This window comes from Elephas maximus, chromosome 17 (genome assembly GCF_024166365.1).
Source record: "Elephas maximus indicus isolate mEleMax1 chromosome 17, mEleMax1 primary haplotype, whole genome shotgun sequence".
NCBI classification, from domain to species: Eukaryota; Metazoa; Chordata; class Mammalia; order Proboscidea; family Elephantidae; genus Elephas; species Elephas maximus.
In genome coordinates, this window is record NC_064835.1 from 27,214,143 (window position 1) to 27,235,652 (window position 21,510).

The 21,510-nt window shown below is 37.9% G+C and overlaps 1 protein-coding gene across 10 annotated transcripts in view; it reads left to right on the forward strand.

Moving 5' to 3' along the window:
• The window catches only part of CCDC15 (coiled-coil domain containing 15), a 124,520-nt gene that overhangs the window by 5,065 nt on the left and 97,945 nt on the right, over positions 1 to 21,510 (forward strand). For 8 of the 10 annotated variants that reach the window (XR_007513604.1, XM_049856683.1, XM_049856686.1 and 5 more), the window contains exons 3-9: positions 1,599 to 1,748; positions 2,303 to 2,479; positions 11,312 to 11,425; positions 14,991 to 15,113; positions 18,856 to 18,954; positions 19,207 to 19,869; positions 20,094 to 20,249. Coding sequence is in view for 9 of the 10 variants with exons in the window: in XM_049856683.1 (XP_049712640.1) it covers positions 1,599 to 1,748; positions 2,303 to 2,479; positions 11,312 to 11,425; positions 14,991 to 15,113; positions 18,856 to 18,954; positions 19,207 to 19,869; positions 20,094 to 20,249 (1,482 nt within the window). In the remaining variant the exon portion in view is untranslated. Of the gene's footprint in view, positions 1 to 1,598; positions 1,749 to 2,302; positions 2,480 to 11,311; positions 11,426 to 14,990; positions 15,114 to 18,855; positions 18,955 to 19,206; positions 19,870 to 20,093; positions 20,250 to 21,510 lie in introns of those variants that run through there. The other 2 variants (XM_049856688.1, XM_049856690.1) reach the window with 2 other exon arrangements.

Below are 21,510 nucleotides of genomic sequence, written 5' to 3' on the forward strand. Positions count from 1 at the left end.
TTTATCAAATTCTTCTATCATTGCCCAAAGTTCTACATCCTTCATGTTTTCACCCATTTCTCAGGCAACATGTCACAAATTCATCAAGTTTATTTTTCCTGAGGGGAAACCCTAGTGGTTTAGTGGTTAAGAGTTCAGCTGCTAACCAAAAGGTCAGCAGTTTGAATCCACCTTGGCAACCCTATGGAGCAGTTCTAGTCTGTCCTATAGGGTCACTATGAGTCAGAATCGACTCGATGGCAGTGGGTTATTTTACCTGAATCATCATCATCATACAGTTAGAATGCCTTCAGTGTATCTCCATGTGAATCTCTTTCCAATATCCAGTCTGTCACAACTTCTTTAAAATTCGAAGGTAGTTTTGAGGATTCAATGATATGATGTAGTCAAAATGCTTGAATTAGTTGCCATCAAGTAGATTTCAACTCGTAGCAACCCTATAGGACAGAGCAGAACTGCCCCCTAGGGTTTTTAAGGCTGTAATCCTTAATGGAAGCAGACTGCCACATCTTTCTCCCTTGGAGTAGCTGGGCATTTCGAGTGCTTAACCACTGTTCTACCAGGGATCCTATGTCATATAATAACAAAAACCAAACCCGTTGCCACTGAATGATTCTGACTCATAGTGACGCTATAGGTCAGAGTATAACTGTCCCATAGGGTTTCCAAGGAGCGGCTGGTAGATTCGAACTGCTGACCTTTTGGTTAGCACCCAAGCTTTTAACTCTGTGCCACCAGGGGGTTTGTGTGTGTGTTACCATACCCGTAACCCGTTGCCTTCGAGTCACTTCACAGTCAATCCTTAATAATGGTAACTGCTATTATGATGATTACAGCCATTATTCAGAGCACTTCGAGGAGGTGAATACAGATCAGGGTCTCAGATGAGATAAAACATTCCAGATTGTTTAGACTATGTTTTGGAATTGAGTAATTACAGATGTTTATTGAGTACCTTTATCTTCAAGGCTCTGTGCTGTATGCTGTAGGGGAAACGAAGGAGAATTAAATACATCTTGTGCCCTCATAGTGCAAGAGTCAAGAAGCATAGTACACAATTAACTTTAATAAGTAATAAGAACAAGAGATGCCATAGCGTAAGAGAGCTCAGAGGAAGAAAGGAAGGTTCTGGGAGGTGGCTATTAGATATTCTTGAAGAATGCGTAGGCCTTTACTAAATGGAGTTGAGAAGAAGGGAATGCTAAGTTGAAAATGGGCCAACTTCCGAGTGTGAAGGCATTTTACAATAGGGTGTATTTGGCAAGCAATCTGAATTGTTTACTAATTTTAGAAATTAGTAGGTTCATTAAGGATTAATAATTCGTTAAGGATTAATGAAGAAACCTTTAGTTCTCAGTTTGATAAAACAAGATTTGATTTGAGTACTCAGAAATTCCAGTTTTTAGTTTTTGATTTGGTGTTAGTTCTTGATGCTCCCTAAGTGTGTCTAGATCGTTATCTCAGTGTCTGTGATTTTCTTACTCTTACAGGAATCTTGGGTTAGAGAACTAAATTATTTTTTCAGGATTGGTTTGCATTTACTACAGAGCCCTAATGGGCAAAACTTCTGACATCTAAGTTATCTTTTATCTTGAAAGACTTCAGCATGTGTGATTGAAGAAGAACTAAAGGAACAGCTAAGAAAGAAACAAGAAGCTTTGAAGCATTTTCAGAATCAAGTCAAACGCCGAGTAAATCAACATGTTAGGTTGAAAAAAAAACAACAGCTTCAGAGGTCTTTTGAAGCAGTAAGTTGAAAAGCGGGCCTTAGTACGGACTGAATGGGAAGTGTGTGTATGCCTGAGGTAACAGTAACAGAATCACATTCTTTTGATTCTGTGCTTTATATCACCCATTCTTTGTAATATCTGATTTACTAGTGAGAAGGGTAGATTTTTATGTAGAGAAGCCATGTTTTATTCCTGTGTTCTGACTCACTTTTTTGGTTTCACCAAGTAGTTAAAAACAATGTCAGAGTTTTAGATTCAGACTTGCTTTGAATTCTGGCTTTACTATTTACTAGCAACGTGATATTGCACTAATAACTGAACTTCTCGGGACTGTGATTTCTTCATCTGTAAAATGGAGATATAATACTTGTCTCATAGGATTGTTGTAAGAATTAGATATGTAATTTATTAACACATTATAGGTAACCAGTAAATGTTCCTTTCTTCACCAGCCCAAGTTCCCCCACACTCCATTGAAAGACTTTCTGGCTGCTTATAGGCAGTATTTGATTGTATTTGATTGCAGTGGATTGGGGTGGAATCTCACTGTCCCCCTTCCTTCCTTCGTGTAGGCAGAAAAAGAAGGCTCTATAGCCATGCAGTCTTCAGATCCTGCACACTTAACTCGTAAAAGGAGAACAAGTGTTTTTCCAAACAATTTGAATGCTGCTATTGGAAGCTCTTGGTTACCCCCTTCTCCAGAAGATGAAGAGAATCAGAATGAATTATTCCAACAGCAAGCCCAGGCTGTAAGTACATATTCATTTTATTTTATTCCTATGATTTTTTTCATCCCCTAAATAAAAACATGATGTATTTAATTTAGGATATGGAGTTAGGATTAGAAGACATGACATTCAGCTTCGTTTTTATCACTTCCTTTTCTACTTCTCTAAAGTGGGGAATAGATTAGTGAGATGATACTAATTTATTTATCTTTGGTAAGATACTTTAGAATCTCCTAAAAAAAGATGTCAAAGTATTAGAGTTTAAAACTTATTAGAAAGTACTTTAGGTCAAGGAACATGCATTTTCCCTATTATACTGAAATTATGTTAGGGGTTAGTTACAGTCAGTTTTTAACATCTGACGACAGAAGCAATTCCTAACTGCTGTTGTAAAGAGGTTGAGTACATCTGGTGGGCATTTCATTCATTATTTATCTTTGTTTCTTTTTTCTTATTTCTGTCATTTAATTTAATTACCACAATAAATGGCTCTATAGTTATAGGTCAGGTAGTAATAAACTCTCAACATATTCAGAATTTTTTGAAATAAGGTAACTTTTATTTGGTGACTTATCTCCTATACCTAATCCATAAAAATTAATCACTTTGTGGTTACTGGGTGCAGGTGGGAGGGAGGGGGACAAGGGGACTTACTGCTGAGGAGACCAGGATCTTCTGTTAAAGGTGATGGAAAGAGTTGAAAATGGATAATGGTAACCGCTACATAGCATGATGAATACAGTTAATGTCACTGAAGAATGTTGAAATGGCAAATGTTTTGTTACAAACATATTTACCATAATAAAAAAAAAAATTTATCTGCTATGCTAAACCAGATTCTTTTATATCAACTCATGCACTCAAATCACTTGACTCCATCTAGTCAGCTCCTTCGTGTACCTGAGCTTTTGTCCAGTTTAGGTCATAGTCTTCAACTCTGCTGTGGGAATTGTCCATCTTATTTAAAATGTATTCCTAGGGATAGTGAGAGGAAGAGAGAAAATGTGGGAAATGATGAGTATGTGAAAATAAAAGTTTTACAAGTGCCTAATGAAGCAAATCTGATTGCGCTGTTAGTGTAAGTAGGGAAAGCTTTAGAAGCACATTGTCATGTTGAGATAATTAAAAATATTTTTTCTTTGTCCAAAACTGTGAATTTTCATTGTTGGTCAGTTTGTAGTAGTCATTTTTATAATAATTCCTTGTTGTCTTTTTTAAGATTACAAACTTTTGTATAGCAGTTATTTCTTGAGGTACTGCATTAGATACGAGGGATAAAACTTGACTAAGACAGACACAGTTCTTGCCTTCGTGGAGCTTATACCTATAAATCCCACTGTAATGTAGGATTTTACTTTATATAGTTCATGAGTAGAACTCATTTGCAGCAGATATTTGAATATGCTGTGTTTGTGAAACTTTGTAGGGATGCTAACGAAGTGTGAAATAGAACCGTCCAGAGGTGTATATTTCTAAGTAGAGCTACGAAGCTAATAGGCCCTAGTCTATTAGCTAATAGTGTAGAGACAGTTGCTGTATTTGGTGATGAAGCTGTTCTGTGGCAATTGAGAAATTTTAAAATTCCATGGAAGCAGTTGGGGAAGAATTCATGGAGGAGGTGGAACTGAGCCATATATTTTGAATCGGTAAGTTTTGGATATGCAGGAGAGGAGATAAGAATTTTTGAGATGGGAAGAACAGTTAAAGGTCTAGAATCTACAGTGAGCTTGGTATATTTGGGAATAAGTGATGGATGGGGCTTTTCTAATTGTAAGTTTATGGAGGAGAATAACAAAATGAGGTTTAGATAAAAAATAGAAAAAATTCTTTCAGGTAGGAGTAAATCATTTGTGAAAAACTTAACTGTTAGAAAAAATTTTAAAGCTTTGTACCCTGTTCTTTTCTTCTTTAATTGTAAAAATATATATATATATAGCACATTTGCCAATTTAATGTTTCTCATGTGCACAATTTAGTGACATCAGTTACATTAATCATGTTGTGCAACTGTTGCTAGTATCCATTGCCAAATTTCCCATTGCCATTTTTTTTATAAATAGAAACTCAGTGCTTCCTCAACGATGGCTGCTCCTTTCCCCCTCCCTCTCACCCCTGGTAATCGCTAATAAACTTCGTGTTCATCTCTTGGAAGAAGAGGAACTACTAAAGAATGTTTGGTGACTTAAACTGTTCTGGGCCTGTAAACTGTACCCATACAACTCCATGACAATAGATGCTTTTTTTTTTTTTTTTTTTAACAGTTTCTGTTGCAGCTTGTATCCACTAGATGTCACTGAAAAATAGACAATGACACAGTATCTAGAACTGGTTGAGTAAATGGTGAACACAGTGAACGTAATTCACTTTCTGCATGCTAGTGGGCTTTTTAATTTTCCTGTGTCTTAGAGCCGTAGAAACAGAATCTTGGAGTTGAAAGAATTTCAAAAGATCATCTGACATACTAAGATATTTAAGGATGAAGTAATTTGGCATCTGGGATGTACTTCAAAATAATATAAGGTGTGTGGTTGTGTGTGTGTGTGTGTGTGTGTGTGTGTGTGTGTGTGTGTGAAGATTGGCCAGGAGTTGATAATGTTAAAGCTGAGTAATGCATACTTAGGGCGGAAGGGGTTCAGTTTAGTATACTGTTTACTTCTGTGTGTGTTTAAAGTTTTCCATATGTTTGAATTTATTTAATGAAAAATTAAAAAAAAAAAGATCTAGTCCAATCTTTCTGTCCTAAGGAATTTTTTTTATAACATCTCTAACTTGTGTGTGGTCATCTAGTTTCTTTTAGAACACTTCTACTGTTGGGAACTCACTATTTTTCAGACTGTTCATTTATTTTTAGAAGGTTTGAAATTGCTATAGCAACAATTTTGGTGTATTAGTTAAGTAAAGGTTTAAGTAATTTGACACAACTGTAATGGTGATCTATCATTGAAAATCCAGTGGAAAAGTAGTGTTTTAGTTAGGCTCTTTTTATTTCAAGAATACACATGGGGTAGTAGGAAAGATAGAATCTCACACAAATCCTGATTTTCTTAAGGCGTCTGCAGCGAGAGTTTTTTTTGGATCTGAGGTAGCTCCAGTGACTCCAACAGAATGGGATCATTGATCTTCGCCCTAGTATTTGATCATTAACTTGATTGATTCAGTTGCTCTCACAGGATGACCAGCCTTTCTGGTTTGCTGAGATTGAGGATTTTCTCAGAAGCTGAGACATATTCAGGCAAACAAGGATAGTTTGTCATCCTGTCTCTGTGTGTGTGCTTCTTTCTTATTTACTTATTTTTCTACTACCGGTTGATACTCTCTTTTCTTGTCATCATAGCTTCATAGTTCGGCATACTTGAGGCTCTTTTAACTCTTGTTAGGACCTTTTGGCTTCTGACTTTTTATCTTGGTATTTCCTAGTTCATTGTCTCTTTATTGGCCCAGCTTGCCTTTTTGCATTAGGCCTAGGTTACTAGCCAGCCTATCTCATGGTTGATGTGTCTACTGAGTAGTAAGACAAAGCTTTTCAAATTGATGCTTTGCTCCGGGGCTCCTGGGCTATAATAAGGCGCTCATGTGAGTTGAAATTTTAATTGTGTAGTATTTTTGTAGCCACTGAAGATTCTAACACATTTAAAAATTAGTATGCTGTCATTTGCAAATAGAATTCAACTTTGGATAGGCTTTTTATGGCATGAACACACACTTTAAATTGGTAGTAGGCTACCATGACGATAGAGTGGGTGGAATTCTCTAAGTATTAGATCTCATCTGTACTCTTTTCCTGTGATCGTATGTTATACAGTTAGATGTAAGTCCCATCTTTTTAATCCCTAATTGACTAAAAAGTTCCATGAGCAAATTAAATAGAACCGAAGAAAATATGAACAGTGAATGAGGAATATCATTGTAGATACCTGTATTTGTCAAATTTTATCTTATAGGTTGCTAGAACTTTTAAATTTTGTTTTATTATATAATCATGGTTTGCTTTAAATTTTAAGAAATAAACCTCAAAATTTATTTATATAATACAATTTTTGTTTTTATCAGTCTGAAGTTCCTTTATTTATTGATAAAGTTATGTGTCTTTATGCAAAATAGGCCTTTATTTGGAATGCTGCAGAAGGCTTTGCATCAAGGCCTTTTTTTTTTTTTACCACCGTACAACCCCTGCTACACAACCAGTCACCTAAGGCAGTAGAGGAGGCTGCCAAAGACTGCTCCTTTGTTAGGGTCCGTGGGCGTGATGGGTTTTCCTTGGAAGGTACCATGATTGCATACCTTGTATTGCTGGGGATATAGTCTGTAAGGGTTAGTGGGGCAGTATTGTTGGAAATGATTTTTCTAGTGGTTGGAAGAAAATCTAGACCTGTGCTCTCTAGGGTTTTCCTGAGGTCTACAAACATAAATATGTATATATATTTGGTGACATATATATGTATATGTATGTATACACACACTATGGGAACCCAAAATGTATATACATGCTTGTACTATTCTTGGAGAGGAGGCTTTGGAGGGAAATGGTCAAGGAATCTTTTCTTATTCCTTTTTACACTTTCAGTTTTATTTAAATTATATACACACATCAGAGCCCCTGATGGCACACCGTTAGGTGGTTGGCTGTTAACTGAAAGGTTGGCGGCTTGCACCCATCCAGCAGCTCTGCGGGAGAAGGACCTGGCGATCTGCTCCTGTAAAGATTACAGCCTAGAAAACCCTATAGGGCAGTTTTCCTCTGTCACATGGGGTCACTGTCATTTGAAAATTGACTCGAAGGCGCCTAACAACAACAACAAGAAAATGCACATAGTTAAGTAAAATAAATAGTTGTGTACAACGTATGTAATTAAGAAAACAGAAGAATTTTGTCCATTCCTTCACTTTCTTCTTCTCAGAAGCAACTGTTTAAATTCCTTTAACTGAGTCTTGTGGTGCTAACATTCATATTTCTAAGTAATATGCTTGTAGTGTTCCTTCTGGATTTTTTTTTTTTTTTAATTTAGGCCTTTTTATTGATGTCTTACTGTGGAGGGTGAAGGTTTAGCCCCCTTTTTACCCCCTCACCTTCTCTTTGTAGTTAAATTGTAATTTTGCTTAGATAGATATTCAGTATTTATATTGTTATGACTTTGCAAATGTCCCTGGGTGGTGCAAATGGCTAACACACTTGTTGCTAACTGAGAGGTTAGCAGTTCAGGTCCGCCTACAGGTGCCTCAGAAGAAAGGCTTGGTGATTCACTTTCAAAAAATCAGCCATTGAAAACCCTTTGGAGCACAGTTCTACTCTGACACACATGGGGTCGCCATGAGTCGGGGTCAACTTCACGACAACTGGTGGTAGTGGTGAGGACTATGCAAACACTAATCATAGTTGAGCCAGATAATAAGCTAAGATTATTTTTCCTCTTATGTACTACTTTTTGTTTTATCTGGAGTTACAGTTATATTGATTTTTCATTCTTAGGTTTTCTATACAATTATGAGTAATTTATTACCACCAGGGAGTCTTTAAGTCCTAGTCAAGAGATTCACTGCTAGTTTTTGTTAATAATAGTTAACAGCTACAGAAGAATGAATAGTATGTCTAAGGTCCTAGTATAGAAAATACTTCTGGTCAAACTTTATGTTTTGAGTATTCACACACACAAATACGTACTTATACATGTATATATATGCATACCCCCAGACACTCATGTATATGTAGCGATCACCATTGTTTTGCAATAAGAGAAATGTGGTTACATACCTAGTCACTTTGATTGGTATAATCCCCACGTTTCTAATCTTTTAGTTTAATGCTTTTTTACATTAACTTTGGTCCTCGTATTAGTTTTCTGTGGCTGCTGTAATAAGTTACTTAAAACAACAAATTTATTCTCTCACAGCTCTGGAGGTTCTGAAATTGGTTTCATAGTAATAAAATCAAAGTGCTGCCAGGGCCACACTCCCTCCAGAAGCTCTAGGGAAGAATCTCTTTCTTGCTTCTTTGAGTTTTGGTGGCTGCTGGCATACCTTTGCTTGTGGCCACATCACTCCAGTCTCTGCCTCTGTCTTCATGTTGCCATCTCCTCTTCTGTGTGTTGAATCTCCCTGCACTTCTGTCTTATAAGGACACTTAGGGTGGCATTTAGGGCCCACCCAGCTAATCTCAGATCATCCCCTTATCTCCACATTCTTAATTACATCTGTAGAGACCCTTTGTCCTTATAAGGTAACATTGACAGGTTCCAGGGGTGAGGACCTGATATGTTTGGGTGGCTGTTATTTAGCTTATTACAACCCTCATACTAGGTCATTGAAAGGGCTCTTGGGTTTTGGTTTGGTGAAGGGCTGTGATGCTCGGCTGAGAAACAGAATGTGTATTCCAACGGCCAGACGAGTTGAAATACCCTGCTTAAGGGACTGAAACCAATCTATGACTCTAATAGAGGTTTAGACTTGATGGGAAATGAAGATTATCTACTCCTAGCCTTGATGGGAAATGAGGATTAAAAAACCGTTGCCTTCTAATTGATTCTGACTCATAGCAACCCTGTAGGACAGAATAGTAGTGCCTCATAGGGTTTCCAAGGCTGAAATCTTTACAAAGGCGGACTGCCACATTTTTCTCCTGCTGAGTGACTGGTGGGTTCGAAATGTCACCCTTTTGGTTGCAGCCAAGCACTTAAGCACGGTACCACCAGGACTCCTTAAATGAAGCTTATGTACTCGTATTTTAAATCTGTTACAATGGAGTTTTAGCCTTTGGTCGTATGGCTCAGGGCAATAGCACTTACCATACTTGGCAGTGAATAAAAGCTCTATTTTTTTTTTTTTTTATAACCTCAACTGCACATATTTTGAATATTATGACTAACTCACTTAATCCCTTTAACCACCCTACAGCTAGCCAAGTCTAGAGGTGTTCCTCTTGATAGAACAAAGAGCAACAAGTGTGAGCTGATTTACAGACGCTGGGACAAAGCAGGAGTGGGATGTTGTAAGAAAACTACGCTGGTAGTGAGAGAGAGTGTTTTTTTATTTCTAGCTCACTGTTATTAGTAAAAACCATGAAGTATTTGTTATTTACATCTGGAAATCATAATCATGATTCCCCTTCAAGGGAGAATTGATATCATTAAACTTTCAGCAGATGGCTCAGAACTGGCCCTGGCTTTCCCGTAATATCACTGAGTAGTACAGGGATGTGTGTTTCCTCCACATGAGGCAATGCTTAGCCTAAAAAATGGTACATAATTCATTTCTTTCTTTTCCCTAAAGGGACATTATATGCAAATTTGTGAGATATAACATAGTTTGTGTTTCTGTGAGGATCCCTGGTGGCTAAGTGCTCGAATGCTAACTGAAAGGTTGGTGGTTTGAACCTACCAGCTGCTCCATGGGAGAAAGATGTAGCAGCCCGCAACCCTAAAGATTCACAGCCTTGCAGACCTTACAGGGCCATTCCGTTTGTTCCTGCAGGGTCGCTATGAGTCAGAGTCAACGTGAATGCAGTGGGTTTGGTGTTTCTATGAAAAAGAAATAAAAATAGGTGCATACTGATATTACTAGGTAGAGACAAGGCATGAACACAAAGTCAGCATATTTAATATTAATGCTCATTTATCAGCTGTTACTTAGAGTAGTTGAAACAAATTGGTTTTGTTGAGATGTTTGAGTTTGTGTTTTAAGTCAATTTAGGAAGTCTTCCTGGAGGAAGGGCGATTTCAGTAAGACTTTATGTGGCTGTAGTTTTCAAATATTGGGGAAGAAGGGGGAATTCATGTACATAAGAAAAAAAGTTTTAGAGGCACTAGGAATAGAGTCCCAGTGATCACAAGGAGTGATGAAAGTGATTGGATATACAAGGACCAGTTGAAATAACTTCTTACTGAAAAGATGTGTAGAAGGTAAGGAACATGTCTGCTCAGTAATTTCCAAGTACAGCCATGTGTCACTTAATGTCCACAATGCATTCTGTGAGACATGACGTTACATGATTTGAACGTTGTGCAAACAACATATTACATAGTTAGCAAGGCTGTATGGGGGACTGTAGTGTACCTGTGACTAAACAGATCTCAACAAATTCTTCTGCTGCCTTCGTGTCAGCACTCATAGACTCAGCCACTCACTTTCACATTATGCAGTGAAAAACATTTGAATAGCTTGAAACACCCAGAGCTAGTACCAAACTCAATATCGTAGCCTGGTTCTGCCTTCTCTTTAAGCATCTTGAACAAGCTTCGTGTCTTAGCAATGATTGTCAATGTGCTGAGAGGGAATTACTTTTGTGTTCCACAGCTAATATCAATCCACGTCATTCGCAGTTTCTCCATATCAGATATAGGCCTCTCACACGTTTTTGTTAACCTTGTAGCTTTCAGTGGAGCTGATCCTTTAACAGCTTGGAGAATTTTTTCTTTATTTTTGAGGATTGTCATGATTGTCAAGTGCATCCTATCCTCTGGTTGGGATTTCTGAACTCTCTTGTAACCTTATGGGACCATGGAAGTATATACAGTTGGACATTGCCCGAACAGACATTATGCAGCTTGTGCCTATATGTTAATTCAAACTCTTAGGTTCTGGTGTCTTTGTGTATATAGTTAATATAAAGCATACATTATCAAAAAAACAATTTGAGCAACGTCTCTTAAATCAAGTTATGAAATGTAGTCTCTTAGAATAATGAAAACAATGTTGTAAAAAACACTTTCAGCAGATCAAAGTCTCCTTTGCAAGTAATCTTCTTGTTTTAGGTCTGGCATTTTTTAATAATAGGGGCCTGTTTTCCTGTTGGAACACTTAGTGTATTTGGTATTAAGACCTTAGCCTGTATTTGTTTGCTTTTTTTCTTTTTCTTGCCAGCTCAGTCAAACCATGAAACAGGTGTGTCACCGGCTGGCATCCCTTAAAACTATGGGGAAAAAAAAGGCATCAGTGTTTCCAGATGATGAAAGGAAAAGTGTTCCCACCCAAGAGGTAAATTTTTTTTTTCTTTTAAATGATATTGTGTTTTCGGTGAAAGTATACACAGCAGTTTAGGTTCCCGTTCAACAGTTTCTATACAAATTGTTCAGTGACATTGATTACATTCTTCACAGTGCATGAACGCTCTCTTTATCTCCATTCTGGTCATTCCAGCTCCGCTAATCTAGCTTCCCTACCCCCTTACATTCTCATCTTTGTTTTAAAGTAGTGTTGACCATTTGGTCTCATATGAGTGTATGAGTGATTTTTTAAAGGAGCACAGCACTTATGGGTGATACACATTATTTTTTTAGCCAATTTGCTATTTAGTTATAAGGTGACTTCAGGGGTTAGTTTCAGTTCAAGGCTTGAAGATTATCTCAGGGCACTAGTCTTGGGGAGTCCTCCAGTCTCAATCAGTCCAGTAGGTCTTTTTTTTTTTTAGGAATTTGAAGTTTCATACCACATTTTTCTCTTATTCTATCACGGTCCATTTTCGTGGCCCTAATTAGAGTGGCCGGTAGTGGTAGCCAGGCACCATCTAGTTCTTCTGGTTTCAGGGTGGGTGAGGCTGTGATTTGTGTAGATTCTTTGTCCTGTAGACTAGTTTCTTCTCTGATTCTTTGGTTTCCTTCTTTCTATTTTACTCCAGATGAGTAGAGACCAGCATTTGTATCTTAGATGGCCGCTTGGAAGCTTTTAAGACCTCAGACACTACTCACCAAACTTGGATGTGGAACATAACTTTATAAACTGTATTATGCCAATTGACCAAGATGCCCCATTAGACTATGGTCCTAATCCTTCAAACCCCAAAATCTAATCCCTCAAGGTGTTTGGTTACGTCTAAGAAGCATCTGTAACTGTGTTCCCTATGTGCTTTATTATATGTATGAATATATGTGCATACAGTATGCGTATAGATATACATATGCATACACCTATATTTATATAACTGTACACATACATGCCTACATATCCGCACATACATTTTTTGGTTGTTTTTGCTGTTGGGTAAATTTGCTTTTAGTAAACTGTTTTAAAAAATGTACACAAAGATTTATTTATACCATAGCATCGTTTAGAATATTAAAATAATTGGAAATAATCTGAAATATGCAATAGGGAATGGTTAAATAAATTGATACATCCATATGTAGCCATTCTAAAAAATATGTTTTCAAAGACTATCTGAAGACAAGGGAAAGTGGCTGTGATATAAAGTTAAGTGAACAAAGTAGGATATAAAACTGTATACAGTATGGTCTCAATTTTGTTAAAAATAGATATTCACTCAACAAATATTTATGGAATGTCTACAGTGGTCAATCATTGTTTTAGAAGCAGGACTTAATAGTGAAAAGATAGACAAAGATGCTTAAGGAGCTTCCATGCTAGTGGGGAAGCAGACAAGCAATTAAATATAGAATATAATTTCAAGCTGTAAGTGCTGTGAAGAAAAATAAAGCACAATAAAGAGATGGAGAGAGAATGCTATGTGCATAGACAAAAGTCTGAAAAGAAATGGACCAAGAAGTTAATACTAATTGTTCCTGGGTAGTGTTATTACCTATTGAAGCCCTGGTGGAACAGTGGTTAAGAGCTTGTCTGCTAACCAAAAGGTCAGCAGTTCAGATCCACTAGCTGCTCCTTGGAAACCCTAGGGGGCAGCTTTACTCTGTCCTGTAGGCTCGCTATGAGTCGGAATGGACTCAGCGGCAATGAGTTAGTGTTATTACAGGAGATTTTTGTTTTTTTCTTTTTACGTTTTCTTCTGCAGTGGTTAAGAGCTTAGGCTGCGAACCAAAAGGATGGCTATTCGAATCCACCAGCTGCTCCTTGGAAACCCTATGGGACAGTTCTACTCTGTTCTGTAGGGTTGCTATAATCAGGACAAAAATCAATAATTTGGTTTTTAAAAAGAAAAAAATTATTTTGATTGAAAACATAAGGTTAGCCTGAATAATTAGAATCCAAATGGGAATTACCAATATTTAAGTCTATATTGAGAAAATGACATTGGTTTGGTGCCTGTTTATTGCAGAGTTCACAAACTTGGGTGCTAAACTCAAGTGCCTTCCTGTGTTTATTTAATTTTGACATTACTTTCAAATTTAAATAAGCAGCACCTAGTAAAATGGGCCATCAGTCTTTTTTACTTTATCTGTTTATGCAGTCATCAACTCTGCCTTTTATTTAGTTCTTTTCCAGTTTAACTTACAAATTGCTATATTCTTTCACATTTTCCTGGATTTTTTATATACACACACACATAATTTTTTTATTTTTCCCGTGAACAGCTCATAAATAGCTCAACACAACCATCAAAAACATTTGTCTCTTACACGTTTGCAGTTTGCTGAATACAAAACTATAATGCTTCCCTCTCCAATGATAATTAAGAAATTTATAATTAAATTTAAAAAACAAATGGGCATGGGTGTACGTTTACATATGGCAGCCCACCCTAGATACGTTCACTTTGGTTGTCTTTTTTAGCATTGTCTTGTCAAGACTCTCAAGATAGAGTTTCTTTTGTGCTTAAGTTCTTCTCAGCAGCTTGATTTCTTGACAATTTTCATACTTACTATGGATTTGGCAGTACTATAGTTGCAGCCATTAGAATGACTTATAGGGCACTGTTAGAATGAGGTGATTGGATACTTTCTAATAAAAAAAAAGAAAGAGAAGGTTATTTGGTCCTGGAAACTGGTGTTTTGTATTGTGTGGAACATGCTCAAACCTTTCAATTGATGTTTTTCTAGAAAGAATACTGTTTACAGGTTTAACTGAAACAATTATCCAGTAGAAGAGTGGATTAAGTTTGAGATAACATTCTTGTATAAACCAGTCTTATATATAAATGAGCCTTATACATCAAAGGTTCCACTTAAGTGCAATTTATTATTGTTGTTGTTGTTAATATTGTTATGAACTCATGCTGGCTGAAGAACGCAGGTGTTTTTCAGGTAAATAGAAATTTCGGGAGCAAATTTACTTGATTTAATTGGAAATGATCTAAGAAAACTATGACTTTTTTTTCTTATCACTTACCTCAAGTATGTAGTCTCGCTGCAAATCTGAACAGTTTTCTACCCTCTCAGTGATGTGAAGTGGGAATCTGCCAATCCGAAAAGGAGAACAATTTATAACCCAGTTGAATTCTGGTTTCATTTCCTTGTTAGACTTATCTTTAGTGACATTACAATCTGTCTATCTGTTATTTTTGTTCCACATTTTCAGATACAAGTAGAGCATGTATTTGCTTGCCCTCTGTCAGGTCGCCAAGACTAAAATCATGAGTCTTCTGAAATTGTTACTGGCTAGAATATAAGGGCAAGTTGTCATTTATAAATGTAATATATTCTCCTGCCAGCTTGTTGCCCTTCTTGTGTTTGACATGTGAGTGATTTGTTAATGTGTGAAGTAGAACTTACTGTTTTTTTTCCTTTACTTTACATTAAACTACCATAACCTACTAAGATCACTCCACATCTTTTGCAAAAACTCAACTTAGTATCATGAAAATACTGCTTTCTCTAAACCATTTATATTTGCATTGATCTTTTTCCCCCAGAAAGGACTATCTAGGAAGCCCGCATCCACCAGGATAAATATAGAAAAAAGGGATGAATTCCCTTCGAAGGCCCATCAAAGTCTTTCAGCTTCTGTGCATTATCAGAACTTTATGCAACATGAGGTAGGGAAATAAATGTAAAGAGTAGAGGGAAAAATAATGACTTGTTAAAACTATCCACAGCTAATTAAAGATAGGATTAAGGGTTAAGATTATGCCTAGTATTTTTTCACAGCTTTGTTGAAATATAATTCACATGCCATACAGTTTACCCGTTTGAAGTGTACGTTCAGTGTTTTTTTAGTATGTCCACAGGGTTGTGCAACCATTACCACAATCTAATTTTAGTACATTTTCATCACCCCTAAAAGAAACCTCATGCCTACTAGTTAAGACTTCCCCTCCCCTCCCTGCCCCAACCCCCAGTCCTAAGCAGTCACTAATCTGTTTTCTCTCTCTGTGGATTTTCCCATTCTGGATATTTCATATAAATAGAATCATATAAAATGTGGTCTTTTGTGACTAGCTTCTTTCACTTAGCATAATGTTTTCAAAGTTCACCCATTTTGTAATTTGTATTTCTTTTTATTTTATTGTTTTTCATCAACATGCTCCAAGAAGCCCCTCTATGAGAACAAGAATGGGGATGCCCTAGCCTTTTTTTGCCATTTATAAAACTTTTATGTTAAAATTAACATATCATAAATTAATTTCCACATCCTTTTTTTAATTTTTATTGTGCTTTAAGTGAAAATTTACAAATCAAGTCAGTCTCTCATAAAAAAATTTACATACACCTTGCTATATACTCCTAGTTGCCCTCCCCCTGATGAGAAAGCATACTCCTTCTCTCCACCATCTATTTTCATGTCCATTCAGCCAGCTTTTGTCCCCCTCTGCCCTCCCATCTCCCCTCCAGACAGGAACTGCCCACATGGTCTCATGTGTCTATTTGATCCAAGAAACTCACTCCTTACCAGTATCATTTTCTGTCCTATAGTCCAGTCTAATACCTGTCTGAAGAGTTGGCTTTGGGAATGGTTCCTGTCTTGGGCTAATAGAAGGTCTGAGGACCATGACCTCCGGGGTCCTTCTAGTCTCAGTCAGACCATTAAGTTTGGTCTTTTTATGAGAATTTGAGGTCTGCATCCCAGTGCTCTCCCGCTCCCTCTGGGGTTCTCTGTTGTGTTCCCTGTCAGGACAGTCATTGGTTGTAGCCAGGCACCGTCTAGTTCTCCTGGTCTCAAGCTGATGTAGTCTCTGGTTTATGTGGCCGTTTCTGTTCCTTGGGCTCATAATTACTTGTGTCTTTGGTGTTCTTCATTCTCCTTTGCTCCAGGTGGATTGAGACCAATTGATGCATCTTAGATGGCTGCTTGCTAGCGTTTAAGACCCCAGACGCTGCTCTCCAAAGTGGGATGCAGAATGTTTTCTTAATAGATTTTATTATGCCAGTTGACCTAGATGTCTCCTGAAACCATGGTCCCCACACCCCCGCCCCTGCTATGCTGACCTTTGAAGCGTTTGGTTTATTCAGGAAACTTCTTTTCTTTTGGTTTAGTCCAGTTGTGCTGACCTCTCCTGTATTGTGTCTTGTCTTTGCCTTCACCTAAAATAGTTCTAGTCTACTGTCTAATTAGTGAATACCCGTCTCCCTCCTTCCCTCCTCACTCTGGTAACCATCAAAGAATATTTTCTTCTCTGTTTAAACTATTTCTTGAGTTCTTATGATAGTGGTCTTATACAATATTTGTCCTTTTGCAACTAATTTCACTCGGCATAATGCCTTCCAATATATTCCTTTTTATTGCCAGATACTATCCCATTGTATGGATATAGCACATTTCGTTTGTCCAGCCACCGGTTGATGTATAGTTGTGTTGTTTCACTTTTGGCTATTATAAATAATTGTGCTATGAACATTTGTATACAGGTTTTTGTGTGGACATATGTTTTCATTTCATTTTAGTAGATACTGTTTTAGTTATCTAGTGCCGCTATAGCAGAAATACCACAAGTGGGTGGCTTTAACTAACAAATTTATTTTTTCACAGTTAGGCTAGAAGTTTGAATTCAGGGGCTCAGCTTTATAGGAAGCCTTTCTCTCACTCTTGGCTCTGGAGGAAGGTCCTTGTTCCTTGGTTTCTTAGTGATCTTAAGGTAGCTTGGCATCTGTCTTCCCCCATCTCTCCTTATGCTTCTCTATGCCTAATCTGCTCTTTTATATCTCAAGAGATTGACTTAAAACACATCCTATGATAACATTAATTATCTAATTATCATAACAGAAAATCCATTCCCAAATGGTTTAGGTGTAGGGTAACCCCTATTACAACACATATTTTTTAGGGACACGATTCAATCCTTAACGGATACTTAAGAGTGGAATTGGTAGGTCATATGGTAACTCTGTGTTTAACATTTTGAGAAACTGCCAAACTGTTTTCCGTCAGCCATGTATGAGGGTTCTGATTTCTCCATACCTTGCCAACACTTGTTATTGGCCGTGTTTTTGATTATAGCCATCCTGGTGGGTGTGAAGTGGCATCTCATTTACTTTTATTTATTTAATTTTATTGTGGTGAAAATATGTACACCAAAACATTCACCAATACAACTTCCACATTTACAATTCAATTACATTGATTATATTTTTCATGTTGTACCACTATTATCATTATCCTTTTCTAAAGTGTTCCACTACTATTAACATAAACTCAGTGCCCTCCAAACAAAACTTCCCCTTTCTCCTTCCCTCCTGCCCCAGTAACCATTAGTAATCTTCGGTTTCTGTATATTTGCTTATTTCATGTAAGTGAGATCATACAGTCTTTGTCCTTTGTCAGCATATTGCACCCAACATAATGTTTTCAAGGTTCATCTGTGTTGTGCCTTCATCAGGGTTTCATTTCTTTTTACGGCTGAGTAATATTCTACATACAGTATATACCGTATTTTGTTTATCCATTTATCTGTTGATGGACATTTCAGTTGTTTCTACCATTTGGCTATTGTGAACAGTGCTACAGTGAACTTTGGTGTACAGGTTTCTGTTTGTGGTCCTGCCTTCACTTCTTCTGGATTTATACCTGAGACTGGGATTGCTGGGTCATATGGTAATTCTGTGTTCAACTTTTTGAGGAATTACCAAACTGTTCCGTAGCGGTTGCACCATTTTACATTCCCACCAGCAATGAGTAAGTGTTCCAGTTTCTCCACAGCCTTGCCAATACCTGTTGTTTTCTGTTTTTTTGATCATTGCCATTCTAGTGGGGGTGTGGTGATATATGTGGTTTTAATTTGCAGCTCCTTAATGGCTAATGATGTTGAACGTCTTTTCACATGATTGTTGGTCATTTGAACATCCTCTTTGGTGAATAGTCTGTTCATGTCCTTTGTCCATTTTTGATGGGGTTGCTCGGGGTATCTTTCCATTCACATATTGTTGCTGTTGTGTGTCATCAAGTTGATTCTGATTCTTAGGTTCCCTACATGACAAAGTAGGACTGTCCCGCAGGGTTTTCTAGGCTGTACTCGTTATGGGAATAGGTTGCCAGACTTTTCTCCCATGGAGTGGCTGGAGGGTTCAAACCACAGACCTTTTAGTTAGCAGCCAGGTACTTAACCATTGCACCACCGGGGCTCCCTCATTGGTTTAGATCTTCTTTAATTTTCTTCAGCAGTGTTTTGTAGTTTTCAGCATCAAGTCTTGCATTTCTTCTGTAATGTCCAGTTTTTACAATGTTTGACTATACTGACCTACTAGAATTATGCTCTAATACAGTGAAGCCTAGGATATTATTGCAATCATGTTGTTTCTACTTGTAATATCTACATTTAAAAAAAAAAATTGTGTGTTTTTTAGAAACTTGACTCTGGAGAATCTTCATCTATTCTGACAGTTGAGAAATGGAGAGGGAATCACCTTTCTGAAATCAAGGACAAGCCTTTCAATAGAGTTCAGGTAAAGCAGAATGAAAAGTAGATAGGGTAATAGAAAGTAAACTGATTACAATTTGGGCTAGGGATTGTCAGTGTTGTGTTGGTTTGGGGTTATAGATAATAGGTTCTGTTGGGCAAAGACTATAATTTCATATTTTATTCTAGTAATTTGTCTTACTGTCATATCTTTCCGAGATTATTTTATGAATCTCAGAAAGCCTAGAGTGTTGCTGTGGTCTAACATTCTATATTTGGTGTTTATGTTCACTTTTAGAAAGTACAATTCAAAAATCCATTATTTGATGTGGCGGAAGAGGAAGAGCTAAATGAGTTACATCTTCAGAATATTTTGCCAGAAGCCCAGGATTATCTTCCAGAAGCTCAAAGTGATCTGTCAGAAACCCAGGGTGATTTGCCAGGGATCCAGAATGTCAAGCCAGATGTTCAGGCTATTGCTTTGGAATTTCAGGCTGGTGAGCTGGAAACCCAGGCTGGTGAGCTGGAAACCCAGGGTGGTGAGCTGGAAACCCAGGGTGGTGAGCTGGAAACACAGGCTTGTGAGCCTGAAGCCCAGGCTGGTGAGACTGAAGCCCAGGCTGGTGAGCCCAAAGGCCAGGCTGGTGAGACTGAAGCCCAGGCTGGTGAGCCCGAAGCCCAGGCTAGTGAAACTGAAGCCCAGGCTGGTGAGACAAAAACTCAGGGTGTTATGTTCAAAGCCCAGAGTATTGAGCGAGAAAATGAGAGTATTGTGCTGGAAGCCCATGATTTTCTACCCCAAAACCAGGATTTTCTACCCAAAGACCAGAATTTTCTATCCAAAGACCAAGATGCTCTACTCAGAGACCAAGATGTTTTACCCAAAAACCAGAGTATTCTCCCCAAAGACCAGGATATTCTGCCCAAATGTCAGGACCAGGACTTTCCACCCAAAGACCAGGTAAAATAAAGTGGAAAGGGGATGGAACAAGAAGAAATAAGCTACTTAAAGTTTGGAGTGGGATTTGCAAGGAGTATACTGCAGTTGATTTGGAGATCCACAGTTGCGAAAATCGTTTCCTGACTGATTTTGTGGAACTCCACGGTTCTAAGTATTAAAGTATTATCAGCAATGTATTATCCCTATCTGGACAATTCACTTTTGTTTTTTATCTTCTTCATTAGGAAACATACTTCAGGCAGCCATCACCTGCTTTGACAGCTGAAAGATGGAAAAAGGAACGGCCCACAAGTGCCCAACAGTGTCTTTTATCCATGTTCCCTAGCCAGCCCTCCACCAGAAATCAGTTAGACCAAGAAGAAGAAAGGGATGAACAAGGAGTAAATTACTTATGGTTTGACTGGACTTAAGCAGATTATAGAGCCCTGGTGGTAGAGTAGTTAAGAGCTCAGGCTGCTATCAAAAGGTTGGCAATTTGAATCCACCAGGTGCCCCTGAGAAACTCTATAGGGCAGTTCTGTTCTGTCCTTAGGGTCACTATGAGTCAGAATTGACTCAACAGCATTGGGTTTAATGGGTAAGAGGGTTATAGTGTAATTGAACATGTGTCATATATTTTTTTTGTTTTATCCATAAGATGTCCAGTTATACTCAAGATTTCAGTTAGCTCCACAATTTTCACTGAAGCCTAAAGTAGTATTATCCTGTATTTTTTTTTTTTTAATTTTATTGGGTTTTAGGTGAAAGTTTACAGTGCAAATTAGTTTCTCATTCAAAAACTTATATACAAATCATTTTGTGATGTTGGTTGTATTCCCTGCAATGTGTCAGCACTCTCCCACTCTCACTTTACAACCCAGGTTCCCTGTGTCCATTGGTCCAGGTTGCCTGTCTCTTCCTGCCTTCTCGTCTTTGCTTTTGGCAGGTGTTGTCCATTTGTTCTTGTATACTTGTTTGAACTAAGAAGCACTTTGCTCACATATGTTATTTGTTTTTTAGAGGCCTGTCTAATCTTTGGCTGAAAGGTGGACTTTGGGAGTGGCTTCAGTTCTGAGTTAGCAGGGTGTCCAGGGACCATAGTCTCAGGAGTTCCTTCAGTCTCTGTCAGACCAGTAAGTCTGGTCTTTTTTTGTGAATTTGAACTTTGTTCTACATTTTTCTCCTGCTTTGCCCAGGACCCTCTATTGTGATCCCTATCAGAGTGGTCAGTGGTGATAGCTGGGCACCATCTAGTTCTTCTGGGCTCAGGCTGGTGGAGGGTGTGATTCATGTGGTCCATTACTCCTTTGGAGTGATATTTTCCTTGTGTCTTTGGTTTTTGCATTCTCCTTTGCTCTGAATGTGATGGGACTAATAGATGTATTGTAGATGGCCACTCCCAAGTGACCCCAGGTGCTACTCAGCAAAGTAGGATGTAGAACATTTTCTTTGTGAACTTTGTTATGCCAGTTGACCTAGATGTCCCCTGAGACCATGGTCCCCAGCCCTCAGCCTCAGTAACTCAGTCCCTCAAGGTGTTTGAATGTGTCTAGGAAGCGTCTTGACTTTGCCTTAGTCAAATTGTGCTGACTTCTTCTATATTGTGTGTTGTCTTTCTTTTCACCAAAGTAACCTATTATTCTTAACTGAACAATTGATATT